The following is a 24,310-nucleotide window of genomic DNA, read 5'->3' on the forward strand; positions in this document are numbered from 1 at the left end:
AAATTGATTTTTCTTACTGTTAAGATAGCAGAGAAGATTCTTGTCTTTTGGATGAATTAACACTTCAAAAGATTTATCTCAGGTGCCTTTTTGCTTTAGAAATTGGCAGAGTAACACTGGATTGTGGCATAGTTGAAACTGGAGGGAACCTCTTGTTGATAACCTTCAAACTCCTGCTCAAAGCAGAGGTTAGCAAGACTAGGTTGCTCAGGTGCACTCCCAGTTTGGTTTTGATTTCCCCAAGAATGGAGACTTCACAACCTCTCTGGGCAGCCATGTGTGGTAACAAGTTACTACGGATTGATGTGATTTTCAGTAGTCATTGTCTCTTAAGAGAAATCACTGAAGTCAAAGAAAAATGCCTTTTTTTCTGGGCTGAAAAAAAGTTATCCCAATGTAACTTTCTGCTTGGAAAAAGCCAGGTATTTTGGGTAGTTAAAAAAAGTTGTCACTGCTGTCAGTGTCTTATGGTCCATATCCTTACAATTCTGTATTTCTCTGACTTTCCACTGAGATGTGCATATGATCAGCCACGTGTTTTACAGGGGAAGAACTTGAGGCAAGGGGAAAATCAGGGTATGCAGACAGATGTGATTATCCAGTAAGGATCCTAGTGAGTAGATGCCCAGCTTTGAAATACCAAACTTGAAGAGTCTTAGTAGGTTACTCTAAACTCAAAACCAGAGCTCTGCAGGATGCAACTCTTCTGCCTCTGTGAATGCCCAGTGTTGGCAAGGCTGGATGATTCAGCATTTATTTCACTCCCAAGTCCTTTGGGATCCAGAAACAAGTCATTTCACTTCTTGCCCCCAGAGAGAGCAGGTTGCTGTACTCAGATTTTGCTTAAGGGTCTTGTAGTAGAGGAGGCTGATTGCAACATTCAGTAGCAACTGCTGGTTTTTTTAAAGAGCACAGCTTCGATGATGGTGGCTCTTTCTTTTGGTTTAGTTAGTTGCATAATAGAACATGTAAATAAGCGTTGCAATAGAAACCAAGATCCCTCAGAGGTATTGTTTCTTCTTCACTACTGGGGCGATTATAGTCTCTATAGTAGGCAGGAAAAGTGAAAGACCTGTAATTCTCTGTACTGGAGGAGCCTGGTTTGACCCTATCTTGCTGGGAGCTGTGACCTGTGGGCTGCTCTGTGATGGGATTGCTGTTGGTCTTTGGAGGAAAAGCAAGGGGTGTGAGCTTGCAGCTTGTGTGATCCAGCATGCCAGGAAAATAGGTGGCTCAATTTCACTTTTTCAGTGAGAAATCTAACCTGGCTGCTTGTGCTTGTATGTAAAACCATGTGGGTTAATGTTCCTCACCTCAGCATTGTCACTGGGGGACATTGGGTGACATGAACAGCAGGGATATTCCCGAGGGTGCTGATGTGCCAGGAGAGGCAGAAGCCTAGGGCTGTCTCAGTGGGGACCACACTCAGGGTGGCAGAGGAGAGGAGGAAAACCAAATCTCTGCAATTGCAAACAATTTTCTGAGTGTAGTGTCTTGCTCCACTCCTCACTGACAGCTGTCCACTCAAACATGCCTCTCCAAAAAGAGGGAGGGAAAACAGACAAGCCCCTAGTCCATCCCAGCACATGGAAAGAGAGTGTCTTTAATGCACGAGAGAAGGGATGTAAAGAGAACGAAAGGTGGTTTCTGTTCATGGTTTATTCTTAGATAAAAATCCATTCTCAAGCATTGTGTGTTGTGCCCCTTTCCTTCAAAGGAGGGAAAGGGAAGAGAAGGAACCAGAGTAGAGGTGGTTCAAAGGAATAATTAGGACTATCAAGGAGGAAGGCAAGGGAAATAAAGGAAGTAAGAAGAGCTCTGCTTTGTTTCAGCAAGTTACCTTGCGTTGGCTGTGTGGGGGTGGCGTGTGCATCTGCATGTTTGCACTCGAGGACCAGTGAGAAGAAATGCAAATGAACTCCCTTTCATCTCAAGTTAATGCAATTTCATTTAACATCCATCTGATTATTTCTGTGGATTAGTTGATGGTGAGGCTGAGAGCCAAGCCTTCCCACAAATACAAAGCAAATCTGTAGAGAGGCTGAACGGGGATCCTGGGATATCTCGTCCATTGAGCTGTGTTCCAGCCTCTTTATGTGAGGGAATAGTCTGCAGCTCATTCTTGCAAGACACCATACTTGTCAAAAGCTTTTGAAATAATTTTCTTTCCTTTGCTGCAAGTGTGTATTGCAGCAAAATATACAAGATTTGTGCTACTCACTGCAAAAATAACTAGAAAGCCATGTTACTAATTTGTAATACGTGGTAATGCTTTAAAACATTCTAGGATGATCTGAATAGGAGAGGATCTGAATCTTTAATAGAAAGAAAAAAATAAGTTCCCACTCCTTGAGTTCAAAGAGAATGTTAAATTATGCCTTTTATACCCCCCTGAAAAAAACTCAGAAGGCAATGAAAAATAACTCTCATTTAATAATTTATTTTGAATCTCCTTGTGTGTAAGCCCCTCTGAGTTCTGTGGGTTTGAGCTGGTTTTTGAACAACTTAGTAAGGTGTTTTGGTAAATGGCACAGTGTAAAAGGAAGTTGTACCTATCATGAAACAGTTCAAGTAGGAAAAACAAACTTCTCTGTTGTGCCAGCTCTTTAAACAGTATTGAGTACACAGGACTGACCCCTGGGAGAAAAGGGACTGCAGTGCCAGGGGAGCAGCCTTGAAGCCATAGTCACAGACTGTCATGGTGAGGGTAGTAATTTTACACTTTTCTGGTTTTGCTTTCCCAGAGGATGGCCAGGGCAATAATAGAGACATTCTGCTCCAGGGCCCAATTAAGGCAGTGGAAAGAGTTTTAGAAAATTCAGTGGTAGATGGGTAGGGAGAGGGCTGCTCCTCCATCCTGTTCCTGCTGTCCCCTTGTTGCTCTAGGGCTGCAGTCCCAGTGCTGCAGATGGGTGAATGGAATGTGCTCTTTGGGCTGGCAGCTTTCTCATCCCCTTCCTCTCTGAGAAAGGTCCTCCGTTAATACAACTGACTAACTATGGTTACTTGGTATATGCACTGTATGTATCTTTACATATACATATATGTAAAGCTAATTCTGGTTGAGGTGTTCCAGCAGCTTGTAACCCAAACAAAGGACTCTCATCTGACAGCTGGATGAGAAATGCAATGAGATGCAGACAGTGCTGTGGGTACTGATTCCTCTCAGTCTCCACCTCACTACCTTGCCCCAAAGCTGTTCTGCTGATGGTGCCTCCTCTGGGTTTATAGACTCATGGTGGTGATCATTTGGGCTCATTAGAGATTGCCAGGCACTTTAATAAGAACCAAGGGAGTTTGGTGTCTTACCCAAATTTCAACTTGGTAATTACAGAGTGCCTTTCTGAATACCAGGAATAGTGGTGATACCCCCTGCTTTAGTCTCTGTTTTTTGGTGTGTGGCTATTATTGACCCATTCCTTCTCAGATGCTATTGCAACCTCCTTGCCTCAGGAATTTACCCACTGCTTCCTTCTATTAACTGCACTGTAAAGTCTGTAAAGTGCTCTGGGACCTGCCTGTGTAACCGGCATCACACAAGTGTATAAGAAGATATCAATGTCAATAAAACAAATAGATGTGGGATGGCAGGGGCTAACCCTGCTGTGGGGGAGGCAAGTGTGACTGCAGGAGTCACAGTGAGAAATGTGCCCATCTCTTGCTCCCTAAGGCTTCTGCTGGTGTATCAGGCAGTGGCTGCACTGGCATCCTGGATGTAAGGGCTGCATCTGCTCTTTGCTCCCCTGTGTCTCTGGGAACAGCAGTGAGACTTGTCTCTGAGGGAGGGGTTCCTTGGGGTATTGCTTATCAGTCTCTGCCTTGAGGCTGTTGATTCTTGTTTACCTGCTGAGAGAAGTAGTCCTGCTGGGAGGAATGTTCCCAGTGCATCCCTCAGCTGAGCACCAATACTGGAAAGCCTTCCAGGCAGTCTGGGGAAGCGCTGCTGGTGCACATCTGTCTTAGGAAGCTAGAAACAGCAGTTCGTGGCCTTCTGGGGTTGGTCCGTTCCCTTCCACCCCTTTGGCCCATTTGTGGAGGCGGCTGTAGAGGGGGAAGCCCTTGTTCTCTCGGTAGATGTAGACACCTGTGATGGCATTCCACTGGGGGCTTGGCTGGACGCCCTCCACCGGGAACTCCTGCACCAGCTCCTTCTCCTCCTTGTCCAGTGCCACAAAGCCAAAGAATTGTTTCACATTCTTGGCTGCCAGGATCCTGGAATGGACCTCGGCCGTGCGTCGGAAGAGCTTGTCCTCGTTGGAGCGGTACTGGGCCCAGTAGGCCTCCTGCCGGTAGCTCAGCGGCGAGCAGCAGTGCTTCAGGCACTTGGTGAGAAAAACCAGGACCGCAACGATGCCAATGAGCAGCCAGCCGAAGAGCTGGGAGAGAAGAGAGAGGCTGCATTAGGACACGGCAAGGTGGTCTTACCCACTCCCTGTGGCTTTCTCCCTGCTGGGCCTACCTGGGACTCGTATCTCAGCCTCCGTGTCACCTCGTCCCTGAACTTGGTGAGGTTTGCTGGGACGTCTCTACAGGGGAACTTGGCCAGCACCTCGGCTCCATATTCAGCTGGAAACTTGTCCAGGGAGGATGGTTTGACAAACTCGCTGAGGGCACAGATGTAAGCTTCCCCACGCAGCAGCGAGATGACTGACCACGTGATGGGTGCCACAGATGCCCGTCCCATGATGGAGCCGAAGAGGAGGAAGGTGGCAGCAGCAGAGAAGTTCTTGGTGCCACGCTTGTGGCACTCGGCCACCAGGTTCCAGGTGTGGTTGTTCCAGATGACGCCAATGAGGAAGAGGGCCAGGGCCGGGACACCGATAGCAGCCAGCCCATAGATGTAGTTGCGGGCAGGGGAGCAGGGACAGTTGAAGGCGACAACTGAGAAGAGCTCCTCGCTCCCCACTGTGCCCAGGGCCACCAAACCATTGAAAATCATCACATCTTTGCTCTTGAAGAACAAGGAGAGGAAGCGGAAGTTCTCAGCGATGAGGGCAGCCATCTCGTCCGGGGGCTGAGAGGTGCAGTGGGGGCAGTGCTGGCTCAGCCCCCAGCACTGGGGAACACTCCAATGGGGGATGAAATGGCCTGGTGCTGGCTGATGTGCAAGGAGCTGTTCCAGGAGCAGGACACCTTCGCTGATGTCCCTTCCACCTGGTGTCCCAGCCTGAGGGACAGGAGCTGGTTGCTGATACCAGAGATACTTGAAAAGGGACTTTGCCTAAGCAATATGTGAAACCTCAGCCATTTTAGTTTCCCACTAAGCCCTCCAAAAGCTTCACTACAGCAAACATGACAGGTGGGACATCTCTTTCTGTCCCTCTCAATTGCATGTTTGTCCTCTTTCTGTTTGCTTTTAGTCACCTCCCACAGAGGCAATTATTGTCAGCACCACTGGCAAACTTGATGATCTCCCAAACCTGCAATGAAGGAGGATGCCATGTTACTGGGAAAACTGGACCAGAGCACTGGCACTAGGATGTGTCCCCAGCCCTGCCACTGACTCACACTAGCCCAGCCACGTGTGGCACATGGGTGCTGGCATTGTGCTGCTTTGAAGGTGCTCTGTGCGGCTTTTGCCTCCCTCTTTAGAGCTGATGAGTTAATATTTATTAATAGACACAGGCATGTGAGGTAGGCAGCAAAGGGTGTTATGAGACATCCCAGCAGATTTGGGAACACAGAAATGTGGCATGGGAGGCCCAGGCAAGAGCAGCCTTTGTTGAGAAGGGTGAAGGGATGCTTGGGGGCTGTTGCTACCAGCAAGAGAAGTTACTTTCTGGGAAAGCTTATCCTGATATCCTAGGATACAAACAGCAAATGCTCATAGAGCTGGGACAGCAATTATGTGTTAGCTTTTGCTAGGATTAGGTGTGGCAGGATGATCTCCCGTCCTGCAGCTGATTGACATAATCGTACTCCCTGTCCCGGCTTGCAGTCCCAGCTCAGCCTCTTAATTGCTGCCCTGAGACTGAGCCCCTCAACCTTCAGCCTCAGTGCCAGAGATGCTCTTTGGTGCCCTTTGCCTGTGTTATACCCCACCAACAGGGCTGCAGGCACTTGGGGCCAAGCAGGGAAAGGCATGTTCCCTTATTTTTATTGAGGGAATGGAAATAACTGGGGAATGTATCCACATTCTCTGCAGCGATGTCCATTCCCTCATCCCATCTGCAACCTGGATTCAATTAATTTCTTAGCTGGCTTTCCATCAGTGCTGCATCCCCACAGGGTTTCTCCACAGGAAGCCTCAAGCACCTTGTAAGCTCTGGGAACCCTCACCCCTGTGATGGAACCCGCTGGCCTCAGGGGAACTGCTGTCACCAGGGTTTGACTGGGACAGGAAGGACCTGGGTACCCAACTAACCATCTCTGGCAGCTTGCACAGTGCTGGAAGTACCAGCACACATCTGGGGCTACCTGGGAGCCATGGCCCAGCTGCAGGGACATTCAGGCAGAAGAGACAAAGATACTTTAATTCTTTTAGTCCTTTGCACAAGGCTTGCTCTTACACTGTGCCTTAAATCATGACTCTGGCTCAGTTCATTTGCTGCCTCAACAAATCCTGGTTTTACTCCCTTTCTCCATGGGGCAGGGGTGGGGAACGGGGGCAGAAACTTGGCCCCTTGTTCTTTGCTGTGTCTAACCCATGGCAATCCCTTTAAAGTCACACTGTGATATTGTTGAGTTCAAATGTAAACAGCACTTAATGTCTCCCTTCAGCTTCCCAGTTTTCCATATGCAAAACTCCCTCTGCAAAGGAGACAGACCAGCCGAAAACTGCCACTACGTGATGGGAGCCAGGCCTCCATCTCCGTGCTTGGTGGAACTCCACGTTTGCAGCCAGATGCACAAACTTGCTCTAGCTCAAGCATCTGTTGTTAGTTACCCACAAACATCCCTGATAAACACGGCCCTCTAAACTTCCTGACAGAGCCTGGCAAGTGACAAAGCAAAAGGACAAGGCAAAGAGGAGCTGGCAAAGAGAAGTATTGGCTATTTAGAAGTTACCCTTCTTCTTGGTAGTTATGGTCTGGGAGAAAGGGTTGGGTAGAAGAAGAGGAGAGATACTGTTTGCAGCAGGTTAAGTTTTTAGGAGCCTCTGTTTCTTTCCCCAAAATATATATGAAAACAAGAAAAATTAAGTCACTTACTTGAAAAAGTTGTTGAAACCAGTTCTGAAGCCTTCTCAGCTGTGTTTTTTCGCTCAGGCTCTGTTTGTGGGGGATTTCCAGAAGCACACAGGGCTGTGCAGGAGTCAGGATGCAGCCGAGACTGGTCTGATGGGCGAAGAGGAAGCTTTTGAAAATAGCCTTAACAGTTTGCGAAAGCTTCCTCACTCAGTTTGAAACATGCCCTCCGCCGTCGGCTTTTGGGAAAAGGGAGGAGGTTGTTCTCAGGCCCTGAGCTTGGGTGGGGCAAAGAACAGGCTCTTGGCTTCTGCTCTTTGCACGGCTGAGGTTGTGCCTTTAAAAAAAAAAAAAAAAAAAAAAGGAAATGAAAAGCTGTGAGAATGCGTCACTGGAAAAAGCACATCGTGCTTTCTCAGACTCACGATGCAGATGTGCAATGGCTGGCCGGGATGGCGGGGAGTTCGCCTGGAGAAGGGCAGCGATGAGGCGCCTTGCAGGGGTAGAGGGGGGAAATGGTGGATCCCCCCAGCCTAGGGCTCGGGTGCAGCCCCCAGGGGACGCAGTCATGTCGGTGGAGCCACACCAAGCAGGCAGGGACAGCGAGGGAGAAGCCCATGGTCCCAGGAGAAGGGGCAGAAACTTCTGCTTTAGCACACGGGAGCCGGCTGAGCCAGCGGGAAGGAGCCCGCCTGGGTGGGTTTTGGGGCATCACAAGCTCTGTGGGGTGCCAGGTTCCGCTTTCCCCAGGCAGGACCGAGCAGGCTGGGGGCTGAGCAGGGCCGGGGGCCGTGTGTGCAGGGCTGGGCACTGCCTGATTTTTGGCGAGTGCGCCGCATTCCTGCCTGGCTCAACTTTTCCGCTCTCTGCGTCCTCTGCATGAGCGATGCCTGCGAGCCAGCCGAGAGTGCCTCACTTTCTCTTTGCTCCCTCCGCTCCGCCATCTGTCCCTCAGCTCCAGCTCCTGCCTGTTGCAGAGGCCGGAGGCCCCCATCCTCCTTCCCCACCCTCCTTGCCGTCTTGTCTCCGGGTTAAACTCAGCCTTCCCCAGAGAATGTCTTCAGCACAGCCAAATCTTCAGCAACACCCACGTTCCCCTCCGCCACGAGCAAATCTGGGCTCGGCCCAGCGCTGGCAGTTCAGCCGATAGGAATTTTGGACCGTCTTCCTTCCTACCTCCAGATCTGGGGTTCCCGAGCGGGTTTTTGCAGCTCCCAGCTGTTTGGGCGCGGCGCATCCCTCGGCACTCCCACACCCTCGGTGCTTGCCTGGGGCCGGCTCCCCTGCCGGCTCCCGGGGACCGTGGGGTTTGCTCCGCGCCAGGGCGCTGAAACGAACCGGGATCAGCACCGGGACCGCAGCCTGGCTGAAATCCCAGGGACTGTGCCGGGTTCCCTGGGGAAGGCTCTCCTCCCAAAGGCAATGTCCCCAAATTGCAGCACGGAGAGGAGAACCCGTCTGAGCTGTGAGGACTGCTGAATTTGCTGCACGGGGGAAAAACTCTAATCCTACTTAGTTAAAAGTCCAAAAGTTTCTCATTGCGGATGCATCTAGTAATTTTTATGCCTTAATGGCTATGCCATGGAGCCTGCCATCCCTCTGTGCTGCTCGCCATCGTGGGGACTCTGAGCATGCCTTTCTCAGTGAGCCACAAACAGCACCGAACTGCAAATAATAGAGGTGGAAACCGCCTTTATCTTTTCATCTCCTTTGCTTAGTAAATCAGGTTTTGTGCCTATTAATTTCTGAGCAGGTGCGTTAATTAAAGTTTGGGTGTGAAGATTAATGACAAAGCCATGTCACGCTCCTTTCTCCTGGGAGTTGGCCAGATTCAGCCTGCCCTTGACTATCGGCTTGCTGAGGTGCTCTCACAGCAGCCAGGAGAATTTCCTCATTATTTTGGTCCTTTGTTCTCTTCTCCCCAAAGCCTTTGTGGAGTTACACACTGATAATTAAGGATTATGCAAATGACAGTCACCTCAGTTGCTGGCCAGCCATAATAAATTGTTTGAATTCAGATAAGAAAATCAGGAAATTAAGATTTTAACTAGAATAGGAGCAACTTAAAAAATTCAAGGTAAAAGAAACACGAAAATTTGAGGTAGGAGCAACATAGGTAGTTAATGATTACTAGGTGCAGTTAGTTGAAAGAAAGGCTACATATCTTTTGCTTGTAGAAAAAAATGTAAAATAGTCAACGATTGCCAAAATGAAATTAATAGCCCAAGGATGTCTTAAGTTGTATTTGTAGGAGACAAGAAGGATGCACTGTTGTGGAAGAGAAAGGAACCATGGACACAAGAGAACCAGGAGAGCTTCCAACAGGACACAGTCGAAAAGTTCAAGCCCGAGGAAAAGAAAGATTTCATTAAAAATACCCCAGTCCCATTTCAAAAGAAGAACTGAGCATGCTCAGAGGGACGTGGAGATCATTACCATACGAAATGAGAGCAGGTGGAGTTAGGAAATGAATATGTATGGATGTATTGTGTGATTTATGCATATGTAATGCTTTTAGGAATAAATTGAGTATAGGGGGCAGTGAGGGACGCATGTCTTTGGGAGATGACTCTGGCGTGTCACCTGGTAATAAACACATCATCCCTAACCTTAAGTAGTTAGTGAGTCCTTTGTCCGTGATTTTACTGCTTCAGAACAAGAACACTGCGGCAGAAATTTCAAGTGGATGAACATCTCAGAAGGGACGTGGCAGGGCTAAAACTCTTCCCTCAAAAGGGAGTTTGCCTTCTGCATATTTGTAATAAAATCAGGGCCACTGGGAAACGCTCTTCCAGGTTGTGATTTCCATGGTCACCTCAAGGGCCTGCGTCCAGTCATCTTCTGTTTCTGTGGAAGTGGACAGCCACCTTGTATTGTGAAATGTTGGCAGTGACTTCCCAGCTTCACCTCTGAGGGACAGGGCTGGCTGCTGCTGGCGGCCAAGCACTGGCAAAACCCTTCAACTCACACAGCCTCAGCACCTCAGGCTTGGCCTGGGGGCTCTTCCAGTCCTTTGCATTGTATCCAAGTAAAGAAACACCAACAGCTTTTGTAAATAGCTTTTATAAATCCTGGTGTCTGAGCACAGAGCTTGAATGGTAAGCCTGAATTATTTATTTGGCTCCTTAAACAAACACCCAGGTGAGTTTTTAACAACAGTCTTTGTGTCAGGGAGAGATACAGGAAAAATTGTAAGGACTAATTTTCCGGAGGTGGATTTGTGGCAGGGTGTTGGCCTGGCCCCCTCTCCACTCCCTGCTGCTGAATGCTAGCTGCTCTCCTTGTTTGGACACTTCCCTCAAGGAGGATCTCTGTGTAATTCTCATTTAATGGTGCCTGTAACACCAACCATACTGTTCCTGTCACATGTAGTGCGACATGGGATGTCTCTTCACTACTCATTGCTTTGGTCAAATTTATTTTAAAGTTTTTCTTGGCTTGGGAGCCGTGTGTCTGTGGGGAAGTAGTGTGTGGAGGGGTAATGTGATCTTTTAGGGTTTCACAAATTGGCAGGAGAAAGGGGCACTCCCAGCTTGTTTCCCTAGCAGGGTATTTTTAATACTGCCTAAACCCACATGCACTGCTCAGTGCTGAGCACGTCATGAAAGAGAGGAAGCTTTGCATATCTGGTAGTGTCTGTCTTGGCAACTGCCACAACAGAAACCTGGTGCTCAGTGGTGTGGGACACATGGCACATCTGGCTGCCACACTGCGCCCTTCAGAATCTCTGGGGCTTGTCTATCACGGCCTTGAAAAATTGTGTCTCCTGGCACAAAACTTGTTACGTGAATTACCGATGCCGTAGGACTGGATGTGAGAACAGATGAGAGCAGGTGGGATCACACTGGTACCACTGAGCCCGTTGGGTGCCTGTTCCCCTGCAGCTGCTGTCACTGACCCTTTCTGTGCTCTGGCTTATTCTGCCCTCTCTGCAGACCATCTCACAAGAACGTGATTCTGCCTCTGCACAGCCCTGCAGTCCCTCACACCCAGCTGTAGTAGGCAGCTGTCTCTCTTTGGGATGCAGAGGGGTGCTTGAGGGGCTTCCCTTCTCCTGCCCAGCCATTTCCAGCAGGAAGGACAGGTGGGTGGAGGTGCAGTGGGGGCTTGCATCGATGCCAGCTCTTCAGGGCCATGTTCATGGTGCCCTGGTCGGTGATGCCCAAGAGCTTCTCAGCAGCTTCCCCTGCATCGGCAGGAGTTTTCCTGGGCAGGTGGCAGCGAGCAGCCACCAGATCTGTGCTCATGCCCTCGAAGAACTGCTGGATGCAGACCTTGGCAAAGCTCCTGGCGTGCTCCGCACACGTCTCATCGAACAGCTTGCGCTCGATGTCGATGTAGTGGGACCAGTATCTGCTCTTCAGGAAGGCAGCCTGGCTGAAGCAAGGCCGAAGTGATCTGACCAAGAAAGCCAGAGTGGTCATCAGCAGCACAAAGCACCAGCCCAGAGCCTGCAGGGATGAAGGGGAACCAGAGCTGTCACAGGCAGGCAGAGCACAGGCCCAGCAGAACCAGTTTGGGCTGTTTGACATTCGGCTGCCTGTTTGTGTTTGCACTGCAAAATTGTAGAGGAGAAGGAGGCCCTATGAACCATTTACACTGAAATTTTGTTCAGTGCATCCACTTAGGCAGCACCTCTTGCTTCTTGCCTTGTAGAGCATCAGCAGGTACTGACCATAAATAACAGCAGGGCTGAATCCTGTGCCCAGCCCTTGGTTCTGCCTCTGATAGGATGGTGCCTCACCTAGGTCTAGGATAGGCTGTGTCCTCTGACTTGCAGTATTGTCCCAGATACCCCCTGGTTTATGCAGCTGTCTAACTCTTTTTCCGAGCTGTTGAACTTAGTAACATTTACTGTGAGTGAGCAGCAGTGAAAGTTCCCCTGTTAATGGGGTCTGACAGGAAGGGTGAGATGAGGGCAGAGCCTGGACCAGTCTGTCTTGTTCACCATCAGTCTTAGCTCAGGCTGCCTCCAGGCTGTACTGGCAGAGTTCGTGAGGTTCAACCTCCCTAGAAATGCAGCCCCTAAAAGAGCACCTGGAGGGGAAGTTCTAGGTGGAACCTCTTGCTTTTCAGCTCCCAGTGCTTTCCAATTGGGGTCAGCCCAGGAAAATCTGCTTTGTGTCTTTGGATAAGTCCCTGTGGTTCCATTTCTCTTAAAGAGGATAATAATTCCTCTCTGCCCTAAGGACATCAGGCAGAAGGGCTGTTTATAAATGGCAGTGCATGAGTGACAGGTGTTTCAGACCATCCCGCTCCCAGCATGGCCAGGAGCAGAGGGCTTGAGAGGAGCTAAGCACAGGACAAGTGGTTAGCAGCACATCTTCACATGTGGTTCCCCTGGATGCTTAATAAACACACACTGGCTGTTCCCATGCAGCAGCAGAGACAAGTGGCATAGATGGCTATCAGCCAGTTGCTTGCACATGTTGTAATATGAGGTAACTGATGGGTTATTGGAGAGGGTGACAACCTACCAGCCACTGAGTAAGATCCATCTCAGCCTCTTCAGAACTTGCTCTGGATAAATACATGCAGATTTGTCACTGCTCTGCAGCCCTGGGCTGCCCAGGCAGGAGAGGGGGCCAGTTATCAGGCTGACCTACAGCTACAGCCTCTACACCACACTGGAGGCATAACTCCACAGAGCTGAATCTGAGCACCTTGTACCCCTGCAAAATCAGCAGCCTTTCCTGCTGCAGCTTGATTTCAACAAGGAGATTCTCTTGAGGGGAGAGGTAAGGCTGGCAGTGCCTAACCCCAAGCCACCAGTGAGAGCACGGCCATGCTGCCTCTTACCTGTGAGATGCAGCGCAGGTACCTGACTGCCACTTCATTGGCAATGAGCTGCTGCCCATTGTAGATGTCCTTGCAGGGGATTCGGGCAAGGACCTGCTGTATCTCCCCCTGGGAGAGGTGGGGGTGGCTGGCATTGCCCAGGGTCTCCACAGGCACCGAGGTGCAGAAGGCACAGGTGATGCACTTGCCGTCCAGCAGTGTCACCGACACCCAGACCGCGGGGGCGATCATGGCCCGCTGTGCCATGGAGCAGAACATGTAGCGCAGGACAGCCGGGTCCTTCCCCCGCTGCCCCTGCGGCCGCCTCCACTCCTCTGCCAGCATGGAGATGTTGTTGTTCAGCACAAAACCCAGCAGGAACAAGATGAAGGGGGGCACCAGGAGGATGCCCAACCCATAGGCCAGGTTGTAGTGTGGCAGGCAGGGGCAGTTGAAATCAAAGGCTGAGTACATCTGGGTGCTGGCAAGGGCCATGATCCCACAGATGCCGTTCATGAAGGACTCCTGGTTGGACTGGAAGAACTGGAAGATCATCCGAAACTTGTCCATCTTCACTTGATTCCTTCCCCCACCAGGGTCCAAGATGTGGCCTCAGTTTATTTCATTCTTTCAGATTTCCTCTTCAAAGTTGGCATCACCAAGTTTCTGTGCAGTTCTCTGTTTCATTCATGCACTCATATAACCTCACTATTTAAAGCAGAAAATGAAAATATTTTTTCTGATGATTTTGCTGCCTACAAAAGTTCAGAGTTTGCTTTCTCCTTCTCTTCTTTGTATCTGGGACCTGGGTTATTTCTGGTTTGCAAAACCTGATTTCATTCTTCTCTATATCCCCATTTCTGCAGCCTCTCAGCCACCAGTCCTCTTTGCTGGAGGGTGCAGGTGTTACCATGGCTGTGTCCTCTCTAGAGCACTTTGTGCCCTGGGCAGAGTTGGCTGATTGGCCTCTTTGAACCTGTTTGCAAATGCTGGGGGTGGGTGCTCCTCCCAGGATGGAATGGGACACCCCACCTCTGCAGTGCTGGCACACATGATAAAACTGTATTCCAGAGCTTCCCCCTTCCCTCTGTGTGTCTGCTTTGCCTCAGCAGCATCTGAAGCAAGCAACTTGCAGGCCTGCCAGCCCCTACTTCTGTACCTGCTTCACTGGCAAATACCTCTTCTTTTTTTTTATTTTGCAGAGGGAAAGGAAAAGCAAAGGAAATCAGAGGAAGGAGAGCTAAGGGCTTGGCTTCTACAGCACAAATCTAAAAGAAGTGGATGGTATTGGTGGTGTTCTCCCACATCCCAGTTCCCAGTTCACAAAGCAGCCTTGGTGCACTCAGTTGCTCCCTCAAGCTGGCCAAAAGATGGGGGATTACTGGGACTACAAATGGCTGTAAAACAGATGGCAGCAATTGCTCAGTTGCTCCTGTCCAGGCACCACCTGAGCTGTTGACATGAGGATTAAGACACATCTGACTGGGCACCAGTGTGACTGCAATGGTGGCTGTGGGACATGTCACCAAGGGAAGCTGTACATAGGTGGGTGGCACACCGAAAACACAGGAGAGGTACTCTCCCCCAAAGTTTTGCAGTGTGTCAGTACAGAGGTAGGAAGCCAGACCGGGTGTTTTAACCATTAGTCAGTGCTGCAGGTTCTGAATCTGCCCCACACCTCAGCTGATTGTGCTGAGTTCACCCTGAGATGCCACCGCAGAGGTGAGCACAGAGCGTGTGGGTAATACCTGAGCAGTCTTAGCTCTGCTTGCTGTGGAGAGGTTAATTGCATGATCTCATCAAATGGGAAGAGGTTTTGCTTCATGAATACAGATGAGGCCTATTGTATTGCTAGCTAAGAGCTCAGACTGGCTTCTCTTATTCACCTGGCAAGTGGCCCTTTGAAGGGCAGTTCACATCAAAGCCTGCGTGAATCAACCCTGTAAAAAGCTGAGAGCTTTTTGATCTCCAGGAAAACCCTGCCTTTTATTAAACATGAATGAAGGGTCTGAGCCTGCTTGGTGTACAGCACTACATTTCTAACTGAAGCCAACAGTAGTAGGTCAGTGGGAATCAAAAAAGAGCCCATAGAAGACAATGTCTGGGTCTTTCTTTCCATGTTGCCTTGTTAGGAAGGACTCCGTTTTCATGAGCTTCCCAACAGAAAGTTCACTCCAACTGATTTGCAAGGGAAGGCAGAGCTGATGATTCCTCCCAAACCCCAACCTATCTGTGCTCTGGAAACCATGTCCTGAAAGAGATGGTACATGCCCAAGTCCCTCCCAGGACCTGGTCCTGCACCTGCACACCAAGACAGACTCCAAGGTGTGGAGTTCAGGAGGGCTTTGCATGTCCCAGACAGCGTAGGATATAGAAGGGAGGGATGTGAAAGCTGTAACAATTCCCATAAGGAGAGTTTAGGAAATGACTGGGGAAGTTGTCTTTGCAGTCAGGCTCTTGGCAGGTGAGGATCCCTAGGGGTGCCGGACATATCTCCAGGTCAGGCATCACAACAGCCCTGAGAGACAGAGAGCTGCTAAAGTATGTGAACAACCCTCTCTTCCCCAACTTCCAGAGGAGGGTACACACTCTTAATAGAGCTGGTGGGAAGAGACCTCCAGAGATCTTTTGATTCACCCACCCACCACTCCTGGCACAAAGTGTGTTCAGGCTCACATATAATCACGATGTGAATATTTCCATAGATGGAGGTGCCATAGACTTTCTGGGCAAGCCTTTCCATCACCCTCAAATTCAATGTTTTCTTCTGTTTCAATGGAATTCCCTGCAATTTGGGTTTATTGACTCTTGTCCTTTCATGGGGTGCCAGATACCACTTTCCACAATGGAGGAGAGTTCTTGGGCTTTAGAAGGAAACACAGCAGGGGACTCAGGGAGGTGGGAAGGAATGAACCCCGTGACACACCCATGACCCCAGCCAACTGGAGCTACTCAGACCAGACCAGACTCTCCCAGCAGAAGGTGAACCTTTGCAGATCTTCAAAATCTGTGCAGCACCCTTAAACCCTCCTGTTTTCTCCCTCCTGGTACAGATAACAAATCTGTTCCTCTTCCCCTTTTTAGCCTTTCATATTTTGTGGCCACACTGGCATGACTTTAAACCTGAGAACATGGAAAGCAGCATGCAAATGGAGCTGCAGACCTCAGCTCTGAGTGTGTTAGGAAAATACCCAATTTTACTAGTATGGAATGCTGAGTCCAAACTGAGCTGCAGCCTCAGATTTGTGATGTTGCGTCTGAGGAAAGTAAACCAGAGACACAATTCAAAGTGCAGTGCTGATTTCAAATAAAGCTCAGAAGCTCCCTGGGTCTAAAGAGCTCCTGGGGAGAAGATCACTGTGTTTTTCCCTACCAGCATGGGCCACAGCTGGCTCTGTAAACTCTCCTAGCATATCCAAGGGACCTCAGGGGTTCATCCAGATCTGATTTTGCTATGTAAATAAGAAAAACTCTGCAGCCCATCTCTCTGCACCCTGCAGCTCCAGACAGGGCCTCAGTGGGAAAAGGGGTGCAGCTGCCCATGGGTAGGTTATGGAGTTATTTTGCCTCCCAATGTTTTACCCAGTACATCCTCATTCTCTGGCTTGTGCATACAAACATCTTGGAGAGGAAGTGACCCACATGCCAGTAGCTTGACAAGTCAATTTGGGGGATTAATATGCATTTTCATTTTGATCCCTCATTTTGGATTTAGTCCCAATGTGGTGGCAGGCTTCTCTGCCCCTATCCTGTTGCCGTCTGTTCATTTTGTTCTGGTTATTAAGTTAAATGGTTTGTTCCTAATGTTATTCCCCCATGAGTTGTAATGGTTTTACCCTCTTGTCAGTTCTGTAAACCCCTCCCCTCTTTCCTGAACCTTCCTTGTCCATCACCCTGTTCCTGCCCCTGAACCCCATCAATCTATGTAAACCCCACCTTTTGTTCTAGCTCCTTCCCTGCCATTCATCCCTCACTCGAGGCCCCATTGGCCTTGTGGCTGCCGCCCCTCCCACATGTTATTCCCATTGGTCCGCAACATTGTAAACCCTCCCCCCAACTCCTCCCCTGAGATGCCCTGATTGGTTCCTGTGTTTGTACCCTCCCCACCTTAAATTGGGGCGCACAGAGGTGCTCCTTGCTCAGAGGCCTTGATTCCCCGTGTGCCTTTCCAGCCCTCGTCCTGTCACCGCTCCCTCTCCCTTAATAAATCCTGTTTCTGGAAAGCTGCTTGGACTCTGGGTCTCCTCCATCTCCTTGCTGAAGCCCACGATGCCGAGATCCGCAGAGCCCTGTGTGGCAGAAGGGCTCTGAAGGTTCGGTCTGGGGAAAACAGCTCCCAGACCGTTCCCCACTCCTGGCACTGCCAGCGGCCAGTGGACAGAGCTAGCCCAAGCGTGACGGGCCGCGGGTGGGCAGCGTCACTATCCCACCCTCTTCCTTCCTCCTGGAAGCCCTGCTTACCCCACCTACCCATGCACGCCCAAGGAGACATTTCTTCTTCATCCCCACCTCCTCCCAGCCCCTTCACATTGCACCTGCCCCTCCAAAAGACAAAGTGGGCATCAGTATGAGGTTCAGCCTGGAGGAATAGAAGTGTTCTGGGTTAGTTTGCAGTAAAGACTTTAATGCATCCAAGCAACAATGTTGGACAGAAGTATCAGACAAACTTGTCACATATAGAGAAAACCTGACAAGCGAAAGGCCTTGTAAGATCATGGTTCAGGCCTTGTTACTTCAGCTAAGTGTAGCTAGCAGCTACTCGATCTTGAGAACAGAGAAAAGTTCATTAACATAACAACCTATTATTGGGGAGAAAAACAAGTGCACCTGTAATAGCAAAGGATCTGTTCCTTGAGAATCAATAGAAAAAGTATGTAAACATCGTTAGAGGGAAAGGTTTTGATTGACATGTACATTCACCATTACTAACCAGTGAACTGAGTTCCTAACCAATTGGAATTAAGCATGGTACCTTCTGATAGCCATATAAATATGAGCTGTGTGCAATAAAGATTGGGAAATGATGGAAAAAGAAACAGGTGTCATTGTTCATCTCTACTGTGGCACAAACTGGAAAAGGGAGGTGAGAAAGCAATTATCATTAAAGGCTCAGAGATAAGGTTACATTCAAGCAGTTTTGAAACTATGGATGGAAATGCCCAAATAGGTGTTGCAGGGATGGTCCTCTGGAGAGGTTGGTTTGTACTCAAATCTAGCAGAGGAGTGTTTAAAGTCTGTGTTCAGACTTCTCAGGCAGTCAGTGTGTCCTTTCCATGGCTTAGCACCAGTGCTTACAGCAGCTACGTAAACCTCAGCATAGCCCCATGCTTGTGTTACACAAAGCCTTCATCTTCTGTTCCTTCTGCAAATCCAGTCCTTATTCAGATAAGTCTTCAATTAAAGTTATACTTCTCCATGAATTTCAGTGTGTTGCCATATTTCATTTTTAAAATGCATGGAAGTATTGATGGGTTGTTGGAGGCTGGCAGAACAGTTTGGCAGCTGGGCTGGGGACATCCAGAGTTCTCAGCAGAGGGGAAGATGTAGGAGGTGGTTTTGCCTTTTTGAGTAAATATGTTGGTGTGGTACTAAGAAATTCTGTGGTACTAATCTCTGTGTCAGCTCTGATAACCCTCAGAGCCAGATTTTGCTGGCATAGTCAGGAGCTCCTCACACCTCTGTGTGTGTTTGATTTGTGTATGCAGCCAGATGTTGCTGCTGTGGTTAAATCCTTCCTCAAGCCAGAACACTTTTATTGCAGCTGTAAGAAGCTGCAAACTCTTTGATATGGCAAAAGTGCTCCACAGAGCATGAGAAATGTCATTAATAGTGACTGCATCTGGTATCCTTGGATCCTCAGAAGTAGCTGACTTTGGAGGTTTTGCCAGGCATGCCCTGGAGTGGAACCTTTGGTGGAGTTTTGGAGGAAGGTATGAGCACCACTGTCATCTGCCTGCTGGTCCTTGCTTTGTGCAGAGGTTTGGCAATGCTCCAATGTGTCTGCAGGACAAAGCCCCTTTTACACATTGGTGTGCTGAGGGAATTTGGAGTGCGTGCTGGCACTGTCTGCCCAGGGTAGAGGGGATCTCTCTCGCACCAGGGGATGCCTCTGGTGTGCCTGGCTGACATCCAGAGGAGGTTTCTCATGGTACCACGTTTTCAGAAGTTTGTTCACTTGGTCCTGATCTGTGATGCCCTGGAGAAGGTCTTCCTCTCCTTCAGCCCTCTCTCCCTCCCTAGGCAAGCTGAAGCTGTGCAGTTTGATCTCTTGCTTCATGCTTTCAAAGAAGTGGAGGATGCATTTGTGAGCAAAGAGCCGGCTGTGCTCACAGCAGGTTTCCTCAAAAATCTTTTGCTCGATGTCAATGTAGTTGCTCCAGTGACGTGCCTGCAGGAGGGTGGCCTGGTTGAAGCAAGGTCTGAGCCAGCGGGCAAGGAAAGCTGCTATGATAAGGATCAACAAAATGCTCCAGCCGAGTGCCTGTGTGGTGAGAAAGAAGCAGTGAAAGAGGAACAAGACAGACACAAGGACAGGCACAAGCTCTTTGCCTGCATCAGTGAGACAGGGAGTTTGTGTAGCTGGAGGGGAAATGTGATATATCTGAACTCCTGTCTTTGATCTGTCCCTGTAGTCCAGCACCCTACACTGCACCCAGAGGGTTGGTGTAATCTCCTCCCAGAGAATATGGGATATTTATCTGTGCATCAATCATTCAGTAAGGATAACTGATTGCAAGGTTGCCTGGAACTGACAGGCGTTTGCTATGAGCATAGGAGTGCCCCAGGGAAAGGGGACTTTATTTCTCTCCTTTGGCATTTCCTTATCTCCAATGACCTTCCTCTACCACCTACATTAACTCCAGGGCCCAGGAGCCCCCACAGCGGTGTGCAGACAGCCCAGACTATGGGTAGCTCCCTTTGATGAGGAGGAAGGGCTTGTTTACAATGACCTTCCACCAGTCTTGATGCCTGACCTGGTACTTCTATACCAAGAGCTGAAGCCAGTCAGGGCTCCACTCTCAATTGGGCCCTGTTCTATTGCTCCTGAGCAAGCTGTTTTCATCTGTCTAAGCTTGCACTGTTCTTAAAACAGTGGGTTCTGTCTGCAGGGTTAGAAGTTAGAAAGATCTTTTGACACTGAACAGGGCTTTAGAAGACACACCTTTTATTATCTGGGTTTAGCAGCTGCTGGTTCTTTTATTAAACCATTTATCATTTCTTTCCTTTTCCCTACCTGACTCAAGATTGTCACTTAGGATAGCAACATTTGGAGGCAACAAGAAGCACAGAGCAGCCTTGCTCCCAGCCCTGACCACAATGAAGTGATGGCAACTCAAGGAAGAGCAGGAGCAGATGCCACATGCCTGGTCACCCCACCAAGATGAGAGGCTCTACCAGCAGTGACCCACCTGGGACCAGCAGCGCAGGTACCTGGACACTGCCTTGCGGGACGTGTTGTTCCTCATGAGCTCGTCCTCATCCTTGCAGGGCACCTTGGCCAGCAGCTGCTGCACCTGTGCTGTGCTCACATTGGCAAAGCCTGCAAACTTCTCAGGATCCACAGAGCCACTGAAGGCACAGATCAGGCATTTGCCATCCAGGAGGGTGACTACAATCCAGACAACAGGGGCAACCATGGCTCGCTGCATGATGGAGGAACACATGTACCTGGAGCAGCAGAGAGAGAGTGAGCGGGTTAATGCTGGGAGCTTTCTCCTCATCCAGAGCCTGAGGGATGCAGACTGTCCTGTGCCAAGCTGTCTTCCTAGACCCAGGGAATGGACTCCAGGGCTGCCCTCAGCATTGCTTCAGCTGATGCTACTTCTGCTCTGGGATGTCTTTGCTGGTTCTGCCTCTCAGGGAAACCTGTACTAGCACATGGCAGTGCTCTGAGTGCTGTCTGCACTCAGTGCACAGTCCCCTCATCATGTGCTTGCCTTGACTGTACCCTTATGTCTCCCATGCACAGATCTTTGTTAGCTCTCTCTTGTCTTCCACGTTCACACTTCCTTTTCTCATCAGTTTCAATCTGGAAAGTCCTCCTTTTTTCTGCAGCCCTTTTTGCCCCTCTCTGAGCCAACATGTGTATTGCATAAAGCTTTGCATATTACACATGGGATATGATTCTTCTCACCCTTCCAGCAGTACAAATTAGTAAAAAACTCAGGTGAAGGGAGGGGGACCATGAGGCTTTTGATAAAGAATGACTGTGATGAAAATGCCACACCTTCTGCATATTTAAAAGGAAATGCCTCATCTTTTTGCACATGGAAGCCCCAGGAGACACCCTGTGAGCGCATGACAGGGCAGCAGCAATGCAGTTTCCCAGGGTGGCAGCATCAGCCCAGGTGTTGAGGCACTCCTGCTCTCCTTAGCTGGGATGGAATGAGACTGCCTTAATTTCTGCTGATGTAAATGCATTTCCCATACCCCTTCCCCTCCAGGGTCATGGGGAGAGGTCTCAGGAGATGAGCTTACAAGAAAATTAATCTACCAGGAGGATCAAAGCTATGAAGAAAGACAGCTAAACTGGAGGTGAGAAGAGGGATGTCATAGCTGCTGCAAGCCCCACCTGATGACAGCTGGGTCCTTCTTCCTGTGCCCCGGTGGTCGCCTCCACTCCTCCAGCATCACCAGGGACTGTCTGTTGAGGATGAGGCCACACAGGAAGAGGACGATAGGGGGTATGAACATGATCCCCAAGCCATAGGCCATGTTGTACTGAGGCAGGCAGGGGCAGCTGAAGTCAAAGCTGGTGTACATCTTTACACTTGCCAGGGCCAACAGCCCACAGATCCCATTCATTACAGACTCTGAGTTGGACTGGAAGTACTGGAAGATCATCCGGAAACGGTCCATCGTTTTCTTCTGGACAGGACTGCTCCTCCTGGGAATCCCTGGGCTGCCCAGAGTGGCCTGTCTCCCTTTGTCCCTCCTTCTGGTGCCACAGGGCTGAGGACGCAGCTCAGCCTCCAGTCAGCAGGAGGATGAGGATGGAGCAGAGCTGCTGTGACAGGGGGAACGCCCTGTGCTGAGGCTTCCTCACTGGCACACGGCTCTCACAGGTCTGTCTCTCACCCAGTGCTTGTCTTCCTGGGCCGTTGGTAGTTTTTCTGGGTGAGTTGATAGATACAGCCTCCAGCAGCCTTACTTTCCATCTTGTTTTTCATTTTCAGGGCTGTCCCACATGGCAAGCAGTGACAGCCTCTAGCAGTGCCTGGTCCCTCCCTCCAGGGGATGGTAGCTCTGTGTGGAGAGCCATTGGTGGATGCCTGCGAGCTGCTCTCTCTGCTGTTGACTGATCCACTGTCCAGGAGAAACCAGGTAAGTCAGATGAGCTCATCTGTGTTTCTGCTGCTGCCCCACTTCTCTTTGCATGTCCCCAGCCCTGCGTGGGGCAGGGGGGAAGGCAAGGAGTGCACACCTGGCTCCGAGTGTGCTGCACGGCTGCAAGCTCAGATTTCCCTATGAAAATGGGCTGAAAGGACCAGCCCTCTAGTCAAGGGGATGTGTGAATCCATAACTTTCAAAGCCTAGAGTGGCACCCGGGGGCAAAGGACACTCTTGGTTATGCACTCTATACATACTGAGGTATTTGTACCATACAACATCCATGTCTGAGGCTCTTGCACTGGGGCACTTCTGGCTCCCCATCAGAGGGCACGATGCAATCAGAGCCGCTGGTGCTTTTGTCCCCTGGGACTGGGTTATTATCTTCATCATCTTTTTGTCTCAGAAGTTAATTTTACAGACAAATGCAACTCATTGCCACACAAGGAAGTTCTGGGGTTTTTTTCCTGACATATTGAACAAAATTTTCCTCTTCCCAGCTTTCCTCTGAAAACGCTTTCAGATTTCTTCTCAGCTCAGCTTTCTAAATGCATTCAGGAAAGAGGGAGGGAAAAAGGGTGTTACTTTTAACTATTTTGTTAGAAAAGAGAGGAATTATCTCTACTGAAGTACGCTATCTGCAGGTCCTGGGGTTTCTGCCCATGCTGTTTCCCACTGCAGGACTGGTTGCCTTGATGGGATCATGTTGAAAGGGATCAGCAGGGAGGAGGTACCTGTAGTTGTTCACAGGCACATACAGATGAATCACAGATGAATGTCATCTCCTCCAATCTGAACAGCGACACACACAGTTACTTTAATGAAACACATTTGCACCAACCATAACATTTGTGCTCCCCTTTACCTGTGAGTGAATTGCCTGTTAATGTTCATCCATCAGCAATAAAACCCCCTGGCTAATCATGTTTCATGTTTCCATTTTGCCATTATAGGACATCAGGACCCCTCCACATTGCTGCTATAGGGCATCATGACCCCTGGCTGAACTCCATAGTTGATTTTCAGCCAGGGTTGCAGCCGGTCTTGGTTCTCAACTGCTTCAATACTAAAATATTTCTCATTTAATGGCTTACATTTATGTGCTGACTTGGCTTCAGAAAGTGTTGTGCACTCTCTGTAGAACAATTACTTTAGAAAAATCATTTTGCCTTACCAGCTCTCCTGGGCAAAAACATAGTAAAGGCTAAGCAGTTCCCTGCAGTTCAGGAAAATAAGACGTAAAAAGAGTCAGAAACATCCTCTGGACAGGACAATCTGCAAGGGAATTTTACTTCTCCCATTTGCCATCTCCTGATCCGGATATCAGAGGTCTGTAAAGGATGCCTCAGGGTAATCACTGTGCTCTGTTGTGACTGGGATCTCACCAGTGATTCAGAGCTGAGACATGGAGCTGTTGAACTGTAGAAGAAGGGGAATATTCCTTAACTTGCAGAGGGAGGGAGGAAGGGAGGAAGGGAGGAAGGGAGGAAGGGAGGGAGGGAGGGAGGGAGGGAGGGAGGGAGGGAGGGAGGGAGGAAGGGAGGAAGGGAGGAAGGAAGGAAGGAAGGAAGGAAGGAAGGAAGGAAGGAAGGAAGGAAGGAAGGAAGGAAGGAAGGAAGGAAGGAAGGAAGGAAGGAAGGAAGGAAGGAAGGAAGGAAGGAAGGAAGGAAGGAAGGAAGGAAGGAAGGAAGGAAGGAAGGAAGGAAATCCAGCGAATTCCGGAGCTTTTCCCCTCCCCTTGGCAAAAGCCTTTTCTCCCTGCTTTTATTTTGTTTATTTTTTTTGGCTCAGCTGTTCCCGATCTCTTTTCTGAGGGGTTGGGATGAGGAGATTGGGCCGGGATTTAGGGAGAGAGGGACGCGCTCCCTGCCAGGCTTTTTCTGGGAAAAAAACTCTGGAATCCAGAGGCAAAATCTGGTATTTTGATAATGAAAGCGCAGCCCTTTTCCAGAGAATTCCTCCGGCCTAATTGGATCTGCTCTCCCTGTTGCCGTGCGCTCCTTGTTTGGTTATTTATGGAAAACATCTGTCCGAGGCCTGGTGGCTCCCTGAGCTGGGAATTTTCTTGGGGAAAA

The 24,310-nt window shown here is 49.5% G+C and overlaps 3 protein-coding genes across 3 annotated transcripts; all 3 read right to left on the reverse strand.

The window, feature by feature from the left end:
• Positions 1 to 43: 43 nt before the first annotated feature.
• On the reverse strand, positions 44 to 9,572 carry CALHM2 (calcium homeostasis modulator family member 2). Its single transcript, XM_058841358.1, has 4 exons — positions 8,304 to 9,572; positions 7,152 to 7,464; positions 4,460 to 5,420; positions 44 to 4,376 (listed from the first exon to the last, which is right to left on the reverse strand). Exons 3-4 carry the CDS (start codon positions 5,000 to 5,002, stop codon positions 3,960 to 3,962), a joined length of 960 nt encoding a protein of 319 aa, XP_058697341.1. The 5' UTR covers positions 5,003 to 5,420; positions 7,152 to 7,464; positions 8,304 to 9,572; the 3' UTR covers positions 44 to 3,959.
• A 1,538-nt stretch (positions 9,573 to 11,110) lies between these two features.
• CALHM1 (calcium homeostasis modulator 1) lies at positions 11,111 to 13,475 on the reverse strand. Its single transcript, XM_058842051.1, has 2 exons — positions 12,927 to 13,475; positions 11,111 to 11,578 (listed from the first exon to the last, which is right to left on the reverse strand). The coding sequence occupies exons 1-2, from the start codon at positions 13,473 to 13,475 to the stop codon at positions 11,111 to 11,113; spliced, it is 1,017 nt and encodes a 338-aa protein (XP_058698034.1).
• Positions 13,476 to 18,924: 5,449 nt separating this feature from the next.
• Positions 18,925 to 21,764, reverse strand: CALHM3 (calcium homeostasis modulator 3). The gene is made up of 3 exons (XM_058842052.1): positions 21,478 to 21,764; positions 20,315 to 20,573; positions 18,925 to 19,386 (listed from the first exon to the last, which is right to left on the reverse strand). The coding sequence occupies exons 1-3, from the start codon at positions 21,762 to 21,764 to the stop codon at positions 18,925 to 18,927; spliced, it is 1,008 nt and encodes a 335-aa protein (XP_058698035.1).
• Positions 21,765 to 24,310: the final 2,546 nt, after the last annotated feature.

Source organism: Poecile atricapillus, chromosome 6, assembly GCF_030490865.1.
Source record: "Poecile atricapillus isolate bPoeAtr1 chromosome 6, bPoeAtr1.hap1, whole genome shotgun sequence".
Taxonomy (NCBI): Eukaryota; Metazoa; Chordata; class Aves; order Passeriformes; family Paridae; genus Poecile; species Poecile atricapillus.

Coding starts and splice junctions, on each gene's coding strand:
- CALHM2 (XM_058841358.1), bottom strand. CDS start 5,002: ATGGCTGCCCTCATCGCTGAGAACTTCCGCTTCCTCTCCTTGTTCTTC. Junction 4,377..4,459: donor GGCTGAGATACGAGTCCCAG/GTAGGCCCAGCA, acceptor CTTCTCTCCCAG/CTCTTCGGCTGGCTGCTCAT.
- CALHM1 (XM_058842051.1), bottom strand. CDS start 13,475: ATGGACAAGTTTCGGATGATCTTCCAGTTCTTCCAGTCCAACCAGGAG. Junction 11,579..12,926: donor ACCTGCGCTGCATCTCACAG/GTAAGAGGCAGC, acceptor TCATCCCTGCAG/GCTCTGGGCTGGTGCTTTGT.
- CALHM3 (XM_058842052.1), bottom strand. CDS start 21,764: ATGGACCGTTTCCGGATGATCTTCCAGTACTTCCAGTCCAACTCAGAG. Junction 20,574..21,477: donor AAGGACCCAGCTGTCATCAG/GTGGGGCTTGCA, acceptor CTGCTGCTCCAG/GTACATGTGTTCCTCCATCA. Junction 19,387..20,314: donor ACCTGCGCTGCTGGTCCCAG/GTGGGTCACTGC, acceptor CTCACCACACAG/GCACTCGGCTGGAGCATTTT.